We start from the raw sequence: 22,892 nt of genomic DNA on the forward strand, positions 1-22,892 counted from the left end.
CTCATGGGAAGACGGGATTCCTCATTTTCCTAGCTGTCCGAGGCATCTCCCTTGTTAAATATCTTGAAGTAGGAAAATGTCACTTCTACACCGGAGTTTAATGAAAGGTCCAGATTTTGATGCGGCTGCAATCTGGGGATTACTGCGACTTTAGACTACAAAGGTTGGGGCCCGCTGCACTGACTGTTAAGAAATCTAAATGTAAGAAGACCTGGCAAAAAACATTGTGGAGAATTCTGGAAAATTAGCATTTGACGATCCACATCTTTTTAAAAAAAGAGAAGGCCCATAAAATTCAACACCCCCCCCCCCCCCACCACCATTGAAAGCCTTTTGTTTAAAATTACTAATCACTGTATGTAAAAGCTGAGGCCCCCCCAAAGCAAGTAAGAAGGATCATTTTCAAAGAAGGAAAGCATATGGGGGGGGGGGGTTAAGTTTTACCTGCAGACTTTCTACAGATTTTCAAAGCAAAATACGTGCATGTTTTTTCATTTTTAAAAATCTCAAAGTACTCGCCCAAACTCCCTCGCACAGTTATACCTGCTCCTGGCATGGCACAATGTGTGCACACACATTTTCTAAAATCAAAAGGATGCCGAAATCTGCTTCAACTCTGCCACCACCCCCCGAAAATCTCCTTTTGTCTGTGTGTACAAAACTACACACAAAACTGAGTTACGTGCGCACTTTTTCCTCGCAAACACTGACAAACTTTCTAACTAGCCATTTATGCTCATAAAATGTGTTTTAAGCGTGTAAATGGCTTTGAAAATTAGGCTGTAAATAACTTTATAGTTGGGAGATAATTGATTTTCAGAGTGCCGAGAAGATAACGTGGTATATATGTTAATCTGCCATCTTTTTTTTCCTACTGTTACATAGAAACATAGAAACATAGAAATGACGGCAGAAGAAGACCAAATGGCCCATCCAGTCTGCCCAGCAAGCTTCCCTCATTTCTTCTCCCATACTTATCTGTTTCTCTTAGCTCTTGGTTCTAATTCCCTTCCACCCCCGCCATTAATGTAGAGAGCGGTGGAGGAGCTGCATCCAAGTGAAATATCTAGCTTGATTAGTTAGAGGTAGTAGGAGTAGTAACCGCCGCAATAAGCAAGCTACACCCATGCTTATTTGTTTTTACCCAGATTATGTTATACAGCCCTTCCATTCCCACACGCAGTTGAGAGAACACAGAAGAAATTATGTGTGAATTGGGGGAAACAGTTTTGTGGCACTGATGGGTTGCAGATAAACTGCATGGGAACACAGGTTTCAGTTTGAGTCACAAGTGAACTTACTGGAGATAAGAAAAATGTACATTTTCCCTTTTAGACTACAGACTGAAGATGAACACATGAATGTGTTTTTTCTTGACTGTGTGCATTTATCGACTTTTTTTTTTTAATCTGCTCTCTGGCAGAGTGCTCTACAAATGTGGAAGAGCTAACAAAACCTAATCAAGAAACAAATGTATTCTCGTCATTATTAATGTGGCCATGGAGTCGTGCTTTTGTCACACACTTAGGACGCATGCTTTCAGAAAAGAGGCCCAGGCTTTTTTGGCGCCCACTGTAATTGGTTTTTTTGAGGTCTGGTTTCTAGAGGCCAGAAATCTGTATCCCCCTACACTGAAAAAGTGCCTCAGGACGGGATCCTTAATATCTTTACAAAAGGAACCTCACTTTAGCATCTCTTCCCAAAGGTACCACACGGGAGGGGGAGGGTATTTATTAAAACATTTCATATTCTGGAAAATGCACTAAAACTCATTATGTGTTACTCAAACTGAGCATCAAACATTGAAAAAAAAACCAATAACCATCGACAGGATGTTATATAAATTCCTAAAAAATCAGCATAAATTAAAACTATCATGTTAAAACACTTAGAATGATCAAGTCCTGTAAATTAAAATCTGTAAAAAAAAGAATGGTTTTTAACGGCTTTCACAATGGGAGAATATTTGTTCTCTGGTGGCTCAAAGAGAAGCGACCACCCCAGTGGCGTAGCCAGAATTGATTTTTTGGGTGGGCACAAGGTTAACATGGGTGGGCTGTAGGCATGCAGGTCTACTAGTTGTTTTTTTACTGATAAATAATGCCAAATTATGCAGCATAGCATTCACATCTACGCCTAAGTATGAGGTTTACTTAATGATACAAACATAATTCACGGTGATTTGTGGTACTTTAGCCTTCTTATTACGATTTTATACACGGCTTCTACCTGTCCATAAATTTTGAGAGAGCGGTTGTGTTGCTTATATTTAAATTGCTAACATCTCAAAATATAGATATATATTTTACCTTTGTTGTCTGATCTTTGTATTTTTCTAATCAGTTGGTCCTGGTCTCTTTTTCCCATTTTTTCCCTTATAGCTCATTTCCTAATTCCTTTTCAGTGTCTTTCTTCTATTACTGTCTTCTTCCCTTCCACACACACACACACACACATACACGCTTTCTCTCACAGACTCCCTCTCACACACTCAAGCTCTCACTCTCATATGCTCTCCCCCCGCCCCCCCAGCTCACATTCTCTGCAGACACACATTCACCCCTCCCCAGGCTTATATTCTTATGCACACACAGACACACATCCAGGCACCCATTCTCACCCACACACATAAACCCAGACTCCCATTCTCACCCACAAACCCATGCTCCCAGTCTCACCCACACATATTCAAGCTCCCATTCTCATCCATACATATACACATTTAAGGTCCTATTCTTACCCACACATACACACTAGGGATGTGAATCGTTTTAGGACGATTAAAATTATCGTCCGATAATTTTAATATCGTCTTAAACCGTTATGGAACACAATACAATACAGATTCTAACGATTTATCGTTATAAATCGTTAGAATCGTGAGCCGGCACACTAAAACCCCCTAAAACCCACCCCCGACCCTTTAAATTAAATCCCCCACCCTCCCGAACCCCCCCCCCCAATAACTTAAATAACCTGCGGGTCCAGCGGCGGTCCGGAACGGCAGCGGTCCGGAACGGGCTCCTGCTCCTGAATCTTGTCGTCTTCAGCCGGCGCCATTTTCCAAAATGGCGCCGAAAAATGGCGGCGGCCATAGACGAAAAAGATTGGACGGCAGGAGGTCCTTCCGGACCCCCGCTGGACTTTTGGCAAGTCTCGTGGGGGTCAGGAGGCCCCCCACAAGCTGGCCAAAAGTTCCTGGAGGTCCAGCGGGGGTCAGGGAGCGATTTCCCGCCGCGAATCGTTTTCGTACGGAAAATGGCGCCGGCAGGAGATCGACTGCAGGAGGTCGTTCAGCGAGGGTTCCGGCGCCTCGCTGAACGACCTCCTGCAGTCGATCTCCTGCCGGCGCCATTTTCCGTACGAAAACGATTCGCGGCGGGAAATCGCTCCCTGACCCCCGCTGGACCTCCAGGAACTTTTGGCCAGCTTGTGGGGGGCCTCCTGACCCCCACGAGACTTGCCAAAAGTCCAGCGGGGGTCCGGAAGGACCTCCTGCCGTCCAATCTTTTTCGTCTATGGCCGCCGCCATTTTTCGGCGCCATTTTGGAAAATGGCGCCAGCTGAAGACGACAAGATTCAGGAGCAGGAACCCGTTCCGGACCGCCGCTGGACCCGCAGGTTATTTAAGTTATTTGGGGGGGGGGTTCGGGAGGGTGGGGGATTTAATTTAAAGGGTCGGGGGTGGGTTTTAGGGGGTTTTAATGTGCCGATTTTTCGATTTTTAACGATTTAACGATTTTTCACGATATTTTACCCCCCCAAACGGCAACAATACGATTCCCTCCCCCTCCCAGCCGAAATCGATCGTTAAGACGATCGAGGACACGATTCACATCCCTAATACACACATTCAAGCACCCATTCTTATCCACATATTCAAGCTTACATTCTCACCCACCCACACAAACCCAGGCTCTCATTCTCACCCATATATACACACATTCAAGCTCCCATTCTCACCCACCCACAAACCCAGGCTCCCATTCTCACCTACACATACACACATTCAAGCTCCCATTCACCCACATATTCAAGCTTCCATTCTCACCCACATACACACCCAGGCTCCAGTTTTCACCCACACACACTCCCATTCTCATCCACACATACACATTCAAGCACGTGCACAGCTTCCGCTTCCTCCCCCCAAAGCAGGAAGATCAGCTGCCTCTCCTGCTGTCACCCGTTCTCCTGCTATCTTCGGGCGTCGGGCCGTACTGCCCGCCGAACTTCCTGTCGGGGGGGAGGGGAGCGGAAGCACAGCGCACAACGTCCGCTTCCTCCCTCCCCCCAAGCAGGAAGATCGGCCCGACGCCCGAAGATAGCAGGAGAACGGGTGGCAGCAGGAGAGGCAGCTGATCTTCCTGCATTGGGGGAGGAAGCGGAAGCTGCGCGCGGCGCTTCCGCTCCCCCCCCCCCCCCCAACAGGAAGACCGGTGGGCCATACGGCCGCAGCAGCGCTTCCCCATGTGTGCAGTGATGGCGCGCGAGGCGTGGGTTCTCTTGTTCGCTGTCGCGGGGATGGGATCCCGCGACAGCCTTGCAGTTCCGGTGCCAGTTGGGTGGGCCTGGGTCTAAGTTGGGTGGGCACCTGCCCACCCGTGGCTACGCCACTGGACCTCCCTCATCCAGTCACCAGCACTATTTCCTACAAGAACCACGGCCCGAGTACGGTCCCGACCGTCTCAATCCTGTTAGGCTTCTGAGATCTAAGGAATTCTGTCTCTCGGGCTGGGCCAGATCGATGGCTGCAAATGGACCCCAGCAGCCCTGCTTCCAGTGGAACCAGAAGCCCAAAGGAGCAAGAGGTAACTGCTGGGTGTGCCCGTAAAAATAAATAAATAAATAAATAAATAAATAAAAAAGCCAAAGAAGATGAAACCTCTTGTAAAGAGCCAGGCCAGCAAGAGAATCGCAAAACTGCCGGTTAAGTTTGCAGTCGCTCTGGCATGACAGGTGGCGTCGCACATGAGAGGCTGCATGAAGGCAGCCATGTTCTGTGCACCCCCGACCCCATGCAAATTAATATGTAACCGTGCTCCGAACACAGCTGTGCCCAGGAACTCGGAGGATCTGCTGGGGAGCGCAAAGTGAAATCATGATTTAGCAGTAAAAAATGTGAGTGCTACGGGAGATGCCATCAATACCGTATTACGACTTGCTGGGGGCTGCTATAGCGCCTTAACCCAGGCGGACCTCGGGCTGTGTTGATTTTCATCCTAATGCACGTTTGCCTTTTTCTTCTCTGTATGATTTGTGAGTCTTGCTGCTTTAAAGTCCTGCAGGAGCTGATTTTTCTGCTTTCCCCTCCCCATCACGGTGCTGTTCTTTTTTTTTTTTTTTTCTTTTTTTATGCAATTACAATTTGCATAATCAAACCAAGAAAAAGCTGTCTGCCCTTCTGCTGCCAGATCCCTTGCAAGAAGTGTGTTCCCCTGGAAATATAACATTTTGTCAAAGTTTTCTATCTTTTCCAGAATACTTTTCCTCCATTCTGCGGCATGGTCATCCAGGAGAAAATGTTTTTTATTTGCCGGGGATTATCAAGAATAAGCCTGATTTATAAATGCAAGAACTGATGGGCTAGGTCTACAAAAAATGTATATGTAACGTGTGAATCTGCAAAGTAGATTTTCTTTGTAATCATTTCAGTCGGGATCTGTGTACAAGAAGGAGAAACAGCCTACTGAAAGGAGAGGGAGTTTGAGGGGTTGACCTGCATATAGAAACATTTTGTGTGTTTTATACAGCGCTGGAGCCCTGTGAAAGCACTGAGGCCCTTGCAGAACGCTGCTTCCCCCTGTGTCAGGGCTGAGTGCATTCCTGGCTTTAGGGATAGGAGGGAGTGAGTAGAAGTGCGCCAGTTCCTGGAAATTGCTTTCTCCTATTAACCGAGAGAGGCAGTGCAACAAAACCAGACGTGTGCGTACCTAGCACAGCCTGCCGGTAACGGCTGCATTTGTTCTCCCATTAAGTAATAGTTCAGTGACGAAATAACTGAAGTCTGTCTCTCTGTGGCGGCTTTCTCACGGCTGCAGTGACTCTGGATCTATGACAAAGCAGACAGGAAGGTTTGGATTGGGATCTGACTGACAGCTCTTTTGACTCCCACAGGCAAAGCTGGTGAAGTACATTAGCAAACAGCTCCAGTGCAAACTCCACGTGCCTGAGAAGGAGAGGACGGCGGCACTGAACACCTACCCAAGGGTCAGCGACTGGCTGTACACGCTGGGCATAAGAAAAGAGGTCATACAGGTAGGCTTATCAGTTTTACTTTTAGAAGATCTTGGAGAAAGTTCTTTCTGGTGAGAAGTCTCTCTGTCAAAAAAAAAAAAATCCAGCCAAACAAACAAAACTCCCCTCTGTAACGTCACTGCCCCTAATCTGCTTATCATTGGGCTTGGATTTATGGACAGATCTACTAACCATGTGCTCGGAGGGGCGGGGGTAAGATTCCCTCTCCTCCACGGTTGCCAACCTTCCAGTACATTTACTGAAGCTGCCCTGTAGTCCAATATGATTGGTAAATTGTTATGCATGCTTTACACTAGACCTGGGCTTCCCAACTCTGTCCTGGTGACTACACAGCCAGTCACATTTTCGGGTTAATCCCAATGATTATGCATGAGATTAGTTTTGCAGGCATTGGAGAATTTGTATATGCAAATTGATCTCGTGCATATTCAAATGTAGATATATTCAAAACCGGACAAGATTGGGAAGCCCTGATCTAGACAATGCCCTTCTCCTGTAAGGAAGGGGAACCTTTAGTGCTGTGGTGTGGTTGGCGTAGCTTAGGGAGTGAACCCCGGGTTGAGCCCTTGGGTTCCGGAGGGCCAGCTGGGCTTAGGCGAGAGTCCTGCAGGCTAAGGAGAGAGAGAGAGGGTCCAGCGCCAGGCTAGGGCAGGCAGCAAGCAATGAGGTCCGGGTCCAAGCAAGGGTAGTCTAGATCCAGGCAAGGGTCAATGGCAGGCGGCGAGAAAGAGTAGCCAAGGTCTAGGCAAGGCTCAGTCCAGAAGTCAGTCCAAGGAGAAGGCAGGAGAATTGATGAGGCAGGGCAGGCTGAAGAGGCAAGGCAGGAACGTAAACAACATGCACCTCACAGGGCAGGAGACCTGTTGCTGATGTGCCATGCAGGAGCCATGGTTGGGTTTAAAAACACAGCTGCATGATGTCATCAGGAGGCGCCCCAGTGATGCTTTCCCACCGTGGGGCGCGCATGCCTAGACTATGGCCCAGCACGCTGGGGGAAGAGGAGCTAGCAGCATCCATGCTGCGAGGGATGATTGGCCAAACGAAACACCACCTCCCGCATTTTAAATAAAATTCCATGTGACTGTCAATTTACGTCACATCCCCTTGCAGGGAATACTTCAGAGTGGTTTTGTGATTTTCTTTCTGGGAGATGCATTAATCCACGCCCTAATCCACAGGGTCATTTATCAAAATGCGATGTGGCCTTATCACGTGCGTTAGGGCCTTATTGTGTGCGATAACGCCCTACCGCATGTGCTAATGGCCGCATCGCGGCAGTATTATTCAAATGAGGGGAAGGGGAGGAGTGCGGGCGGGGTTTGGACGTGGTTATGGCCCGGCAGCGCTGACGGCGATAATGTTTTCCGTATCATCGCCGGCAGCACCGTGGGAAATAACCACGCCTTTCACTGTGGCGCTGTGGGTGTGAAAGTGAACCACGGCAGGCGAAAACGCACCGCCGCCATGCAGCCGGCTGCACAATTTCAGCCCCCCCCTGCCGGGGGGGTTAGAACAGGTTAAGCATTCATAAATGATCCTTGATAGAAATGGACAAAAGACCATTGCTGGGAACAGCTGTGGAGCCATGAATTTGTATCCATTGCTGCTCTGTGCCCCCTCTTTGGCTGTAAAATATTCAACCTCTATTTGCCTTTAATGTTTCCACTTTCATTTATTATTATTTTTTTTTGGTTTTTGCTACGCCTCTTCCTGTTTCGAAGCCTACATGGACAGGAAACATTAAAGCTCAGAGCAAGCCTGTTGTGGGGGTTTTTTTTGCAGCTTCTTTCAGACGATTCTGAGGGTGGTTCATCTACAGAAAGGATGTGCAGAATTCAATGAAGGTTTTTAAGGCATATTTGCACTATTTTGTATTTCTTGCAAGGCGGAAACTGGTTTTATTTTCTAAATACATCTTAAAATGTTACCAGTGGCAGGCTACATCTAGTACAGGAAACGGAGATTTTGTGTGTGGGACAGGCATGGCATTAGTCTTAAGAGAGAGGCAACGATAAATGCAGATTGACTGGGCCAAGAAATATTTATTGGAAAAGAGATTAAAAATGGCTGCTGTGTGAAAGGGGGAGGGGGGTACCGGGTTAAGTTATTTTATGTAAGTAGATTTGTTTTTCAGTTGAACACAGCTGGCAAGGGTCTGAGGATAAAAAACTGATAGCACATCACATCAGATACAAATTTTACAGTAGAGAAGTAAATGATGACAGATAAAGACCCAACTGACCCTGCCACTCTGTCCAACTGAGATTCTTCCTTTGGTTTTCTACCACCCTGGGCAGGTGAGCATAAAATTCCCCAACGCAAACCAACATAGTTCCCGTCTCCATGTCTTCCACCTGACCTCTCAAGCCCCCGTCCCACCACTGCCCTCCACACCTGTCCCAAGCATGTCCAAAATCTGCCCATAGTGCCAACTTCCATCAAGTTTTTAATAAGAGAGCGTCCTTAGTACCTTTTTATGGATTAGACAGGTTGCACCATGATCATTCTTTTTTTAATCAAATGCAGTTTGCCGTTGAGCTCTTCTTGAGTGGAAACTGTGGTATTGAGCTAATCTGGTGTTTAGAGGAGGTGGAAACAGCGAGTGGTGGTGTGCAGCATTAAAGACTTCACAGGGTCAGTCCCCTTTTATTCCGCCGAGGCTATAGGTTTCCCCGCTGATGCTCCATGCAGCTCTTTGTGGTTAAAAACTGTTCGTTTTGGGAGTGGAAGTGATGTTAATGTTAGCTTGGTGCGTTACTAGCTGGGTCCGAGTTTCACAAAGTGTGTGGTTCAGTGTCTTTCTCTCAGGGCATTAGCGTTATGGCGACAAGACCTGCACAACTTTACGTGCCCTTCTATCAGATCCTTGTCCGGAATAATTTTTATTGTTCACTGTCTGTATGATCTCTTTCCGGAGCTTAAATATTTCTCCTTTTCACTGGGTTTATGTACAAACGCAGATGATCGGCTTTAACAAGGTTTAAGTAGAATTAAGGGGTGTATTTAGATTGGCGCATATGGTCACAGGGTGGCTTATTCTGAGGGGGGAGACTGAAGTGTGTTTGTGCTTTTTGATAAATGCTTTTGCTTAGGAAGTTTTGGTAAGGATTATTTTGCTGTTTGTGAACGGAAGGTTCCTGTATCTCAGTTTTTGTGCGATGCATGGCATGATTTCTCATTGGAAACGAGTGGGCATAATACTTTCATGGATGCATTAGGGAGTCTGGGACAGACTCTTTGCCCCCTATGGATTGGAGCTGTTCCCATTCGGTTCAGCTTGACCCCCAGTCTCTTTCACCATGTCAAAAGTCTTGAGACAGAAGTTTCTTAAAGGCTAAACAGCAGGCTAGATGCTCTGTTTTTATCCATTGGTTACTCCTGGGGGAATTCTGCTGGAAAAAAAATTAAAATGATGCACACACAAACTTAAAATTCTGCATACTTTATATTGGTCAAAATAACACAATATAAATGACAGTTTTTAAGTAATTAATTGAAAATGTAACACAGAAAAAAAGTTATTACTTAAAGATGCAGAGTTGTAAATATTTTGAGCAGAAGTTCACTGTAAGAGTATCTTTTCCATCCTCTCTCCCTACTCCCCTGACCAGTCTCCTTTCACTTTGCCCTCTCATGCCCCAACTCCTCCACCTGCCAGGATATCTCCCCTCCACCTCTAGGTTCAACCCTTCCACTCTATCTCCACTCCCAGAGTTTGACCCCTCTCTCAGTACTGCCCCTCACACAAGTTCGCTCTCTCTCTCACACACACACACACACTCCCTTTTTCTCTCATACACCCCTCCCCCCTGCACACTGGCTCTTTCTTACACACACACTCTCACACAGACTCCCTCTCTCACAAACAAGCACCCTTACATACACACAATCCCTTTTTCACACACACTAGATCCCAGTCTCTCACACGCATACTCCTCTCTCTCTGCACCCACGCCCATGCACCCTCACACATGCTCTCTCTCTCACCCCCTAGGCTCGTAGTCTTACACATACAGACTCACTATCACCAGGGCCTGCTCCATCTTTGCCGTGAGCAGGACGGCCTCTGCTCGTGGCACCCCGGGGCCAGGTCTGTCGCCGGGGCCTGCTTCATCTTTGCTGCGAGCAGGACAGGCTTTGCTTGCAGCACGTGGGGCCTGCCAAATTCTGCGCAGAAAACAGAATTGCTGTGCAGGGCACAAATTCTGTGCTCCGCAGCAGTGCAGAATTCCCCCAGGGCTAAAATTTCTACAGACCAGGCAGATACCAGAGACCTGAGGCTGTACCTGTGTTTTGTGAAAACCTGTTACTCTGTAGGAATGCGTTGAGGTATAATTTTTTTTTTTTTTCATATGGGCACACCCCATATTTTCAGAGACCTGAAACTATAAGCATTTCAGATTTTTTTTTTTAAATTAATTGGAAGTCAATTTTCAGAAAGCTGCTGAGCGGCAAAGATAAGCAGTTAATTTTAACCGGCAGGCATTCAGACTCACCTAACCAGCTAGGTTTTCAGTTGAGAATTCTCCTAAATGTAGGTAGCCAAAATTTGACCTGTTACATTTAAACTTGTAATTCAGTTGCCCCAGTTCTAACCAGCTGAAATCACAAACCCTCCCCAGGGCCACTCGTGTTTTAACCTGCTAAGTTCCTGTGCTTTGCATTTTTAGGGAGTTAAATTTAGCTGGTTAGGGAGAAGCCATTTTTAAGTGGCAGGATTTAATCGGCTAACACCCAAAGTTAGCTGGTTAAAACATTTGAAAATTTGACCCCAGGTATTACTCAGACTGCAGCAGGGGAAACCCTCTGTATGGCCCTTTTACCCCCAGAATTTCACCAGGGAACAGACTGCTTGAGCTGGACACTGAGGCTACCAGGAATAGGTGGTTATTTGAAATGCCGCAGACTGCCAGAAGTGACTTCCTGAGAGAGAAAATTCAGACCTCTATTGCTTAATATAGTAACATAGGAAATGACGGCAGATGAAGACCAACTAACCCCTCCAGTCTGTCCTGTTTTCGTCTTCTCTAAGCATATAAATGTTAGTTTCGGCTCCTTTGGAAAGGAGGAGTTAGCAATCTGTTGTGCTGTGGCTCCTGCAGAAGGAGGAGTTAGCAATCTGTTGTGGGATCTGCTATGCGGATGGGAGGAGCTAGCAGATGAGAATAGCAGTCTAATAGAATCCCCTCCCCAAATGGGAGGAGTAGCAATCTGTAGTGTACTGCCTCCTATGGGTCTGCTAAGGAATGGCAATATGTTATGATTTAGACTGTAGAGTTGGCAATCTGTACCAGCGGAGTATTGGAGATGGTGCTCAGCTGGACAGAAAGTAGATAGGTGAATCCTTGGGCCGATGGCAGATGACAGCGCCCCCAGGAGGGAGTCCCGAGAGGGACCACCGGCTAGGCTGGAGTATGGAGACAGACAGATAGATCTTTTATTAGAAAGGTAGTATAATCACCAGAGGTGGCAGTAGTGAGCTGGTATGCCCGGCAGGGCTGAAGTCCCTCAGATACTGGAACTGCGATTCCAAGGTTGCTGAGCTGCAAAGAGACTGTAGATAGTGAATAGACAGGGTATGCAGATATACATAGCCAGTACTAGATGATAACTCACATAAGGTCTTAAGATGGCTCAGTAGCTGGAAAGGGTTAGGCCCTCGAGGAGCGAGTACCTGGCTCCAGGGAAAGCTCTGAGAGAGCAGTGGTAACTCACAATAATCTGTATCTGGAATAGCTTCTAGTCAATAGAGAATCGTCAGAGTGTTCAGGAACATAGGCTCTCGAGGAGCGAGTGCCGGTTCCTATATACCTTCTGAAATAGTAACTCACAAATGTCTGTACATGCAATAGCTTATGGACAAGGAGAATCTTCAGAGTATTCAGGAACATAGGCCCTCGAGGAGCGAGTACCGGTTCCTATCTGTAGTCTGAAATAATAACTCACAATGTCCGTCTCTTGCGATCGCTTCCAGGCAAAGGCAAGTCTTCAGAGGGTTTAGGAACATAGGCCCTCGAGGAGCGAGTACCAGTTCCTATCTGTAGTCTGAAATAGAGAAAGAGAATGAGGCCCCCGAGGAGCAGGTAACCCTGGTAGGTCCGCAGAGGCAATGTTGCAAGAGTGAAGCGGGTCCGATTGAAATTCCGCAAGCAATCCTTTGGGTGCAAAGTAATCTTGGACAGCCGAAGCTAGTCCAATCGGAGTCCTTGCTAACTCTATCTGTTAGCAAAAGTAAAGATCTTTTATGTTGGAAGTGGATGACATCAGTACAGGGGGACGCCCCTGAGGTTCGCGCCCTTGTTGGTACATACTTCGGAGCATGCGCGTGCCATACGTCATCAGGAATATGGCAGATCCGCAGCGTCGAGCTGGCCCGGGGACGCCGGGGAGAAGCGGCATGGAGATGTCGCGGCATCAAGCCGTCCATCAGGCACGGAGGGAGTCGCCACACAAGTAGAGAGGGTGGAGCGAGGGTGAAAGCAGGCACAAATGCAACAATAAAATTCCCGCAATTAAACCAATGCCAGCTGCTCCCCGTATGTCTGTTACCCAATCTCTCAATCCTGTTCCCACTACTGCCTGTTGTTGTTACGTGTGTTTTAGTGGATCCTTGGGTGCTGTGGGGAGGAGCCCCGTGAGGAGCCACAGCACTGGGCTAGACTCTTATATACAAAACACTGGAATATTTCTTTATTTATACAGCTTGAAGTAGCTACCAGGTGGCAATGGTGAGTTGTAATCTCAGGGACCTCGGCAGAGGGAGCCCTTCTCTCCTAGATGACGTCAGGAGGTTCCGCAGCAGGTACTGTGGATGAGACAGGTGACAGATTAAAGATTTTACTCACTCGGTGTTAGCTGTTAAGGATGCGATTCCACCAGATAGTTGTAGTAGGTACAGGCACTGAGGCAGGAAGAGCAGGCCCTCGAGGAGCGAGTACCTGGACCCTGAATGGCACCTGAAAATAGAACAGAGGGCCCCGAGGAGCAGGTACCCAAGTTAGTAGCAAACCCCGAAGGGCAAAAGGAAAGCTTCCTGCAGGTAGCAGGGAAGCGGCAGAGTAGCGGTGACAGGAACAGCTCGAGTCTATTCGAGCCTTTGCCAACTCAATGAGCTAGCAATCTTGAGAAGTAGATATACCCGGATTGGCGTGACGTCAGATGAGGAAACGCCCTCGAGGTTCTTCGCCACTGGGCGTACATAGACGTGGGTTGCGCGTGCACCCTTGCAGGTACCTGGGAGGAGCAGTGGCGTACAGCTGTACCGTAGCCATTCCGGGGATGCCAGAGTAGTCGGCTTGATGATGCTGCGGTAGCCATTTTGCCCAGGTAAGCGGGAGGAGCCGAGATAGGGGTGCAACAAGTGGGGCGAAGCCATCGAAGACTGACGGACGCAACACTGCCCTGTCCCAGGCCTGCCCAAATTCTGTTACAGCATTGGCGAACACCACTGCTGGTAGGGAATTCCAGATGTTGTCATCTCCCTCTTTGACTCTTACAAGTTCCCATCCTTAATCTGGTATCCAGACCCCCCTCCCATGTCTTACCACAGTACTTTGGAATAATACAATGGAACTGTACTTTATTATTAGGGATGGGCAAAAAAATCCCCATTCCCATGTCCCACCCTCCAACCCCCCCAGATTTACCAAAATCATCCAGGTGGTCTAGTGGGGGGCCCATGAGCAACCCCTCTGCTCCAAGACTTGGTGGCTGCCATTTTCAAAAATGGTGCCACATCTTTGCCCCCATCACATGATAGGGGCTACCCAATAGCAGTGGTAGCCCTTGTCCTATGATGGGGCAAATGGCCGGCACCATTTTTGCAGATGCTGGCTGCTGGGTTCAGGAGCAGAGAGGTAGCTCCTGGGCCCCCATGAGATCACCAGGATGATTTTAGTAAGTCTGGGAGGGTCAGAAAGGTGGGCTAGGGTGGGTGATATGGGGGCAGGCAGCTGGAGGGGGGGGGGCGCGCTATTTTTAGACAACAAAGAGATTGGGGGTTCAGGGGGGACATGGGAATGGAGGCTTTTTCACTAATTATACCTTTTTGGGTGAACTTTGGTCTCCTCCAGGGGAGGTGGGACTCGGGATATTTTCTTGTTTTCCGTGCTATTTGCTATTAACGCACACTATTTTCCGAAACCTGCTGAGCAATAATTGTATGTTAGACTGTTACTCAGAAGAGGTTTTGCATGTGTGTTTCCATTTCTTTTTGCAATTTCTAATTCTCCTCTTGTCTGAGCTAACTGGCCCAGTTCTTGTGCATCGATGTACCCTAGTGCTCGCAAACCCAGTACTCCAGAAGCCTCAGCAGGTCTGTTTCATCAGGCTATCCACAAGCAGTGTTCATTAGGGATTTCACTTACATTTTCATCTAACAGCTAGGATAATTGGACTAGACCCACTACTACCCTGGATTGGTTTTTTTTTTTTTTGGATGATGTGGTTTTCTCCTGCTCCCTTGGCTTTCCAGGTCAGTCAGATCCAGGGCTGGGCTTTGGGTGCCATGAGCCTTCATTCACAGCCACCCAGGGATTTAACCTCCTCCCCCCTCCCCTATTTTATATCCCCTCCCAACTTTAGTTCAGTAATTGCAGCGAGGGTCCTCGGCCAGGGACCATGCACCAGAACGCTTTCCAGAGCACTGCAGTCATTGGCCATTAGATGTCGCCATTGTGCAATGCCCTGACTCCTCCCAGGAGCGGTGAACGCTGCCTCCACAGCAGTAGAAGAGCTGAGCCAGGGGTCAAACTCCGGTCCCTCCGCGTGACAGCGTGCAGCGCTGTCACTGAGCCACCAGGCCAGCCGGTGGTAGAGGTTCTTGGGGGGGGGGGGGGGCTGGATTGCACTAGATAATTGGATGGATGAGCCTAGTGGCTGTGATCAGTCATACAGTATAGGATTGCAATATTTTTACCATATACATTGCTATTAGGTTTCCATTTTTTTTTTCAGGAAATATTTTTAAGCTGTTCATGCAGGTGGCACGCTTGACAGAGGGAGAATGGAGGCTGCTATCAGTTTTGGGGTTTTTTTTTTTTAAACTTTCGTTTTATTTGCCTCCGGGGAGAAGGCAGTGAGTGCTATTGGCTCCCATTTATCACTTGCAAAGCGATTTCTGTTGTTGCTCTCTGTACACTTGTATTTAGAAACTGATCTGTTTTTACTTCTGTCTGTTGGGCATTGCATGCCGATTAAAGTGCAGACGCATAGAGCAGCCCTCGTGTCAGTAAAGGATCCCCACGTCTAATCCGAACATGTGTGCCAGCTTGTCCAGCTCTGAGCCTATTTTTGTACGGGCAACTCCTCCGCTGCGATCCTCGACAGAGCAGTCTGTGCTCTTGGCGCTCGGTGGCTAGTCTGCTCCGAAACCCTGTGTTTAGCACAGAAGATAATGATCGCATCTGAAATCCTTTAGTTCCTTGGGGGAGATTAATGAAATATAATGCGGTGCTGGGCGACGGCTAAAGCTCCCGTTAAGATGGAGAAGAATGAGCCAGTGAAGCTTCAGCGGGTGAGGGCACTTCACTGTGTGGATGACACACAGGTATGGATTTTTTTTTTTTTTTTATTTGTTCTAGCTTTTCTATTTATTTTGTATTTAATCCACACTCTCAGGTCTTCTAGTCCATTCCTATTAGATGTCCCCACTGCTCAAAGCAGCTCGTAATGGACCCGTTCTCTGGAGCTCGCTTCCCCTCACTTTTTGTCTCACACAAGATGCAAAGTTATTTAAAAAGGCATCGAAAACCCATTTGTTTAATGAAGCATTCCAGTAGTCTCTCCCTATTGCTTCATCTCCTACCACTCCAGAGTTTTAATTCCGCCTCGCAGATTATTGCAATTATTTTATTATGTTTTTGTTGTTTTGTCTGTTATGTTTTGCTAGCTACTTTTATGAATGTTTTATTATTGTACCCTGCCTGAATTTGGGAGTGTCCTGTGCACACGCCGGGAGAGCGGGCGCTCGCCCACTGTCCCGCGATTTTTACTGTATCGGCCCGTGGGGTTGGGCTGGAATTTGTGACCTGGTCTGGTTCTGCGTTTTGCTCTGGGTAAATCGCTCTTTGTCCACGTGTATGTTAAAACCAAAAAAAACAAGCAGACAACCACGTTGACCCTCTGCGCTAGCTGCACGTACAGAGGCTGAAGCCCTTCCTGTCGAAGCCCGGTGCAGTTTGAGTTGGCGTGCGTCACTTCAGCTTCCCTTTCTCCCTGCCATGCCTATTAACCGGCACACCGAAGGCCACCTGGACTAAGCTTTTAATTTCCACCCCCTGCCTGGACACACGGGGAAGACCATTTTCACAATCATTTGCCCAGGTAAAGAGTGATTTGCTTGGAAGGAATGGCTTGTCTGGAAACTGCAGGCACGGAGTGGCTAAAGAGTACACGGCGAGGCTCACAGCACACTTTTAGCTGCAGTGTTAAAGGGGGCGTCCCTGGGCATGGCAGGGGGTGGGCGCTTGAGGGCACGTTTGAGTTCGCAGAATCGTATCCTTGGATGAGGAGCAGTAAGTGGAGAAAAATAAAAGATTTTCGGGTAGGTAGGGGCTAGGGGTCGGGGTGGAGAGGGGAAAGGGAAGGAAGGTTAGGCGGGGGAGGAGGGTTAGGGAACGGAGGAAGGCCCAATTGCGTCGCCGCTTGTAATTTACTAAAATTCACTTCTCCCCCCCCCCCCCCCCCCCCCGCAGGCGCAGCCAACGGATTTTATAACATGCTCCCACCAGCGGGTGCGTGTGCCGGGAACCGTGCACGCGGTTTTTAAAAATCTACCCCTTACCGTATGTAACCTCAGACTGTCCCTGCTCTCCCCTGCACTAATGCATGAACTCTCTGACACGGAGATGGGCAATCCGTGGCGCTTGGGCCTCATCCGGCCTGCAGGGGCTTTTAACCCGGCCCACGGCGGTGAAGACTGCAGGAGGCGCCCCAGCTGGAAGCGACCTGTGCCAGACGGAAGAGTCTGAACCGCAAGCCAGAAACTGAGGGGCTGGTGGTTGAGGCTCGCCGGACCCCCCTCTGCTCTCCGGACCTGCAGGGAGCACCCGTTCCTCAAACTTTCAGGAAGGGGCTCCTCAGTCACTCAGCCCCCTCCCCGACTGGGCCCCCAGCGTGACCATTGGGCCCAAGAGTTTGCCCACTCCTGCTGTAATTCATATTTATTACTTTATTTTAAATTCTTCTATTCTGCCTTATGAAACGAGTTCAAGGCAGATCACAACATTTCAGAGGTCAGTATTCAGAAAAGGTTTGTCTAGGTAATTTTGAAGTTAACCTGTCAAACCCTGAGATTTGAATGTCCCGCCCTGCTGAGCGGGTACATTTTAAGCAGGTTAAAAAAAATTGGTGACCCGGGGGCATTGGATTAATGTTGGCAGGTGAGCGCTGATCTTCAGCCCTTTTGCCCACCTAAAATTATCCAGGTAAGTCTGGTCCCCAGAACGTCTGCCCTAAAGTTACCCGGGTGACTGTCATACTCTCCGGCCCCTCAATATTCGCCTCTCGCATCGGGGGGGAAGGGGGAAGAAATAAGCAGATGTGAGCAGGTGGCAGGGAGCAGGAGTTGTAACGTCCTGTGCGCAGCGGCCTGACCCGTGAACTTTCGTAACAGACTTTGTACCGCACGCAGGCTGCTAAAAATGACCCTCCCTATGGACGGGAGGGAGCGCGGGGGAAATCCCCAGCCCCCTGATGTTTTGTCAGACGTGACGGACCAGGGATCCCGGATAGGGCTTTTTTAAAAAATACTTTTTATTTTGCAGATCAGGAGGAAGGAGAGATGGCACAGGGACTTTTTTGTTTGCTTTGTACAATGGTGGGACAAGGGAAGGAAGGAAGGAGTGGTTAGCAGGGACATTAAAAAAATATATATATTATTTTCAAGGAGAATTTTCAACACTGGAAAGCTTTGGGGTACTTCTTACCCACAGACGCCCCACAAATTTTCAGAGCAAAAGTTCACACGCACTTTTTGCACACAGAGACTGGCAGGTTTTCTAACGAGCCACTTATGTGCATAGAACTGGGGTTTATGATGGTAACTTCCATACCGGCACACTGGCGCACATTGGTGCATGTGCACTGGTGCGTGCCCAGTGATGCAGCCATCTTATAACTTAATGCACATATATGCACGTTGCATGTTATAAAATAGTGTCCATATTAAATGATCCAAGTTGAGTTCCCTTTTGGACTTTGCATTATTACATAACACGGCAGGAATGACCGCGAAGGCAACACATCCGTTCTGTCTCCAAGCCTGCAAGGCTACGCGATTGGAGCTCGCCAGCTCATGGAAATTGACTCGGGGACCACAGATCTCGGCTGCATTGCGAAGACTAGATCATGTATGCACAATGTACAAAATCACAGCGGCTAAGACAAAACCTTCCATCTTTTCATAGTACATGGGACGCTTATTTGAGGTGGCGTGCCTCTGGAGATGGATTAGCTTAAGTGTGGGAATGGAACCAACAGAGCCTAATGAATAACCAAGACTTCCCACTAGATAACCCTATATGGTTGGCAGGGGGGGCGGGGTTAACTCTGGGAATAAACATGGTAACTTATGGTGATGTATTACTTGCAATTTGCTTATATTGTACTGATATGTTAATCACCAATAAAAAAAATATAAAAACAAACAAAAAAAAAATAGCCTGACCGTGCACACATGCACCCAATTTTAAACGGGCTCACTCATGTACGTGTAAAGCCTGCTTCTGTTGCATGTGGGGGGAATTTTTAAAAGGGGCACACTTCCAGGCCATTGCCAGTTTCACCCGTTTGCCCAGTTAAGATCTAGGTCCTCCGAACCTTCCAGGTTAAATAACTTGCACTCCCCCCCAGTCCCTCCAGACCCTTAAACAACCCCTCAAGTATAGCTAGTTTTTAAACATTTCCCAATGTACACCTTATCCCTAGTGGAAACAGACTTGCACGGCAGGGGATCAGGGCGTGCACATAAGTAATTTACCTGCACATCTCTGGGCGGCTTTAAAACTTCGCTGGGCATGCGCGACCCCGACTTGTGCGCATATCTCCTGATGTTTGTTTGTTTGCATGCCAGGCTTTTAAAATTCACCTCTGCCTGTGCAGGCCGCCTCGAAAATGTGTCTCTTAAGTGGGGGGACATCAGGATGAAGGTGGAAGTAGTGTCCGGGAGCGTTCTTCCAAAATGTTTTCAAGTGCCAGGGACATTGGGAGGGAGAGCAGGGGGGGGGGGATACCCATGGTGGCAATCTTTCAAAAGCTTTCTCAGGGAGGGGACGTGAGGAGGTGGCTACGGACACTCGCGGTCTTTTTTTTTTTTTTTTTTTACAGTCAGGTGGAAAAGAGGGTGAACAGGGGGCTGAAAACCTAGCTGGTTAGGGTGCGTAGAATATTCTCCTAAAAACACCTGGCTAGAATTAGCCGGTCATCTTACCCGCTCCGCCGCCCTTTGAGTCTCTCTACCGCTAAATCTTTTATTCATCATCTTAAGCAGAGCCCTGGACTCTCTAGCACGCTTGATAGCAGTGAGAAAAACTGGGCTGCCAAACTGAATTTTTGCATTTTTAATTCTGGAGCGTTTGCTTTGCCTTATGTCAACTCCGGTCTGGTGAGCTTTGAGCGCGCTCTGGTTTATGTTAACATTTTATCCTGGTATCTGATGTTTTGCAAATTTTATTAAGGTTTTTTGGTAACATTTTGGAAAAAAAAAGGTGTCATGTCTTTTAAATTTAAAATAGAGGGAAAGTAAGTTTCCTAGAAGGTAGTATCTGACGGGCGTTTTTTTTTTTTTTTTTTTTAATCCTATGAAAGATACTGCAGACACCCAGGCAGTCGGCGCATGGGCTCGTTGGCTGCTGTAGACAGAATGAGATTTATTCCTGAATCCTGACGCCCCTGCTTGTGCAAACTTGCCAACATTTTGTAAAAAAAAAAAAAACCAACCCTACAAATATCGAGATAATAGCGGAGGGTGTATTTCTCCAGCATCGCGGCTCCTGTGCGAATGGGTTCGTCCTGTTCCTGAGGACATTTTGCCTGCATGTCTTCAAAGGTAAAATGCATTTGAGATGTGCTTAAAAGTGCTGGGAATCGCTGTGGATAAACAGGAGATAATTTAATATATTGGGTTGATCGGTGGATGACTGAGGCATTCTGGGGGGGAGGGGGGTGACAACCAGTATGTGATGATGATGATTTAGAAAACCTCCTGGCACAATCTGTTTGTGGTTCTGCCGCTCTGTGCGGATCTCGGCAGAGCCCTTGGCTGGCGTGTGCCACTGAGCGCTGCAGGCAGCGGCCGGGCTTGATCGAGCGAGGACAGCTTTCAGCTTTGCCTGCGCGCAGGTGTGCATTAACCTGGCACTGGCGAGGACTTTTTTTTTTGAACCGGTTGTCGAGAAACCCCATAGTGGCGTGGGAAGACCGCTCGCGGCTCAGTGACAACAGCACCTGAGCGGCGGATGGACAAGGTCTGTTTCTTAGGTTGGACTGAGGCTTCACGATGTCTGCGTTCTGCTTTTGGAGCTCGGTGCAAAGCTGGTTTTTCGTGTTCCCCAGTCTCATGCATGCACTGACACACCACACACAGGCTTTATAAATAGCAAGATGTTGTACTGAGACTGGTGACAAATATTTCTCTCAAAATGGATTAGGAGGAGTGAATGCAGACGAGCCAAAATGGAATCCGTGAGCCTCAGGAGATGACAGCGAACGCCTGCCGGTGGGGCTGCGTTGGATCTGTGTTTATGCCTGGACCCCCAGGATTGACCGAACACCCGCAGACCAGACTGAGGGTGTCGAGCACCGTGCCAGTTCCTTCTGTAGGCACCCTGGCATTCCACTCTGTTGGCAGTGCTGTCAGAAGAGGCTCAGTGACCTCCAGTATAAATGTGGATTACCAGGAGTAAGCACTTTAGCTAATTAATGCCTCTATAACTATAACTAGTGTTTTATAGATATAGATTTGGCCTGGCAGCGTCTTGCTGTTTCTTCCGGGCTTCCAGCTCAGTCGGAGCCAGCCTCAGCCGGCCTAGAATGCCCTGGACCCCCTTCTTTCCCTGCTGCCTGGGTTACCTCGCCCAGCCGTCATGGCAACCGTATTCTGGAACCTTGTACCTGCCGCGAGTTTTAAAGGGAGAGCACGCTTGTGCCTCTGTTCCGACGCTCTGTGGGAAGTTCACGAGTAGGAAGTGCCTGTAGACTCCGTCCCGGTGGCACGGATAGCTTGAAGATTTGCCTTCTTAGCCGATTAAGACTTTGAATGTGCATTGCTCGATTTGGCTCTGATGCACGTTGCCTGTGCAAGCTGCAATTTTGTTCTTAATTCATTGTGAGTTGATTCATCGCTGGGATGCTTTATACTGCACACTGACACCATAAATAAGTAGGGTCGGACACTTAGAACTGTAGAACATGAGGGCAAATCTAAGGCCAGAAGGCCCGTATAGGCTACCTAATTTAGTTCCTGTTGCATTGCCTTTAGGCCCCAGCTGATCTCTGACTTTCTCCCCTCGCTGTCCTAAGTCAGGATCCTCTGTGATTATCCCAGGCTTTCTTGAATTCTGTTTATCCATCTGGCTAACTTAAAACTTTGAACGTCAACCTCGAAGGTTTTAAGTTAGCCGGATGGGGGAAAAAAACCCCCCAAGATTTGAAATTCTTGCCCCTTCTTACCAGTGACATCTTACCCGGTTAATCCATTACTCGGCTAAAACTTAGCCAGAGAAAAAAATAAGGCTTTCTGAGAGCGTGGCTGAAATTAATCTGGCTTAGCCCCTATATTCGGTGCTAGCGGGGGTGGGGACGACGCTATCCTAAATAGAGCCGGATAACTGTATTCGGGTAAAGTTTTATCAGAGCATGCTCAGTGGAAGACTCCTCCGGCTAAGTTCCGCCAAATAATCTGGGGGAAGTTACCCCACCAATTTTCCTGACCTCTTCCTGTTTTGTCTGCCCTTCCATTCTCCTGTCATGGGCAGCTGAGGGCTTGATTGTCTGGGCTCCCCTCTCCATTTGCCTTCTATTCTCACACACACACTCTCTCACACACTCACACTCTCACACTCACACACACTCCTTCCCCCCGCAACCCAGGAGCTCTCTGCCATTCCTCCCATTATCCTCTCCTGTCACCTTGATGAATCTGTCTTTCATTTTATTTTTGGTGGCCTGAATTTTTTTTTTTTTTTTCCTTTCGCCGCACCTACACACAAGCCATCACCGAACTGTGCGCTGTGCGGCTAGCACTGGAAAAGATCACATTCTCCTCGGGTAGACCGCTCCGATTTGTCCAAGGAATGCATAGGCTTAAGAGAAGTGAGCTGGATCTAGCCGGCCTGTTTAAATGCCCGGCGTGAACTGGTGACCTTGCATGATTAAAGCATTAGCCTCGGGCAGGGGGAATAACAGCGAAACAAAATCTCAAGTGGGCCAGCTGCCAAGGAATGGGGCTGCCCAGGCTGATTATATTAAGCCTCCACATGTTCAGCACATGAGTGGCCCTATTGAGAACGGCTCTTGTCTCTCTTACTCCCCCCCCGCCCCAGGATTGGTTTCCTCTGGCACGTGTGGGCAGGGAGCCTGGCAGCGGGCTCAGTAAAATCCCTCTGAGCTCTTTCCAGCCCAAGGTCGCTGAAATA

At 48.1% G+C, this 22,892-nt stretch overlaps 1 protein-coding gene across 8 annotated transcripts in view; it reads left to right on the forward strand.

The window, feature by feature from the left end:
• KSR1 (kinase suppressor of ras 1) overlaps positions 1–22,892 on the forward strand; it is a 170,726-nt gene that overhangs the window by 82,143 nt on the left and 65,691 nt on the right. For 5 of the 8 annotated variants that reach the window (XM_029611978.1, XM_029611982.1, XM_029611983.1 and 2 more), the window contains exon 2: positions 6,118–6,258. In XM_029611978.1, coding sequence (XP_029467838.1) covers positions 6,118–6,258 — 141 coding nt within the window. Of the gene's footprint in view, positions 1–4,997; positions 5,122–6,117; positions 6,259–15,536; positions 15,806–22,892 lie in introns of those variants that run through there. The other 3 variants (XM_029611987.1, XM_029611986.1, XM_029611984.1) reach the window with 3 other exon arrangements.

Source organism: Rhinatrema bivittatum, chromosome 8 (assembly GCF_901001135.1).
Source record: "Rhinatrema bivittatum chromosome 8, aRhiBiv1.1, whole genome shotgun sequence".
Lineage (NCBI taxonomy): Eukaryota > Metazoa > Chordata > Amphibia > Gymnophiona > Rhinatrematidae > Rhinatrema > Rhinatrema bivittatum.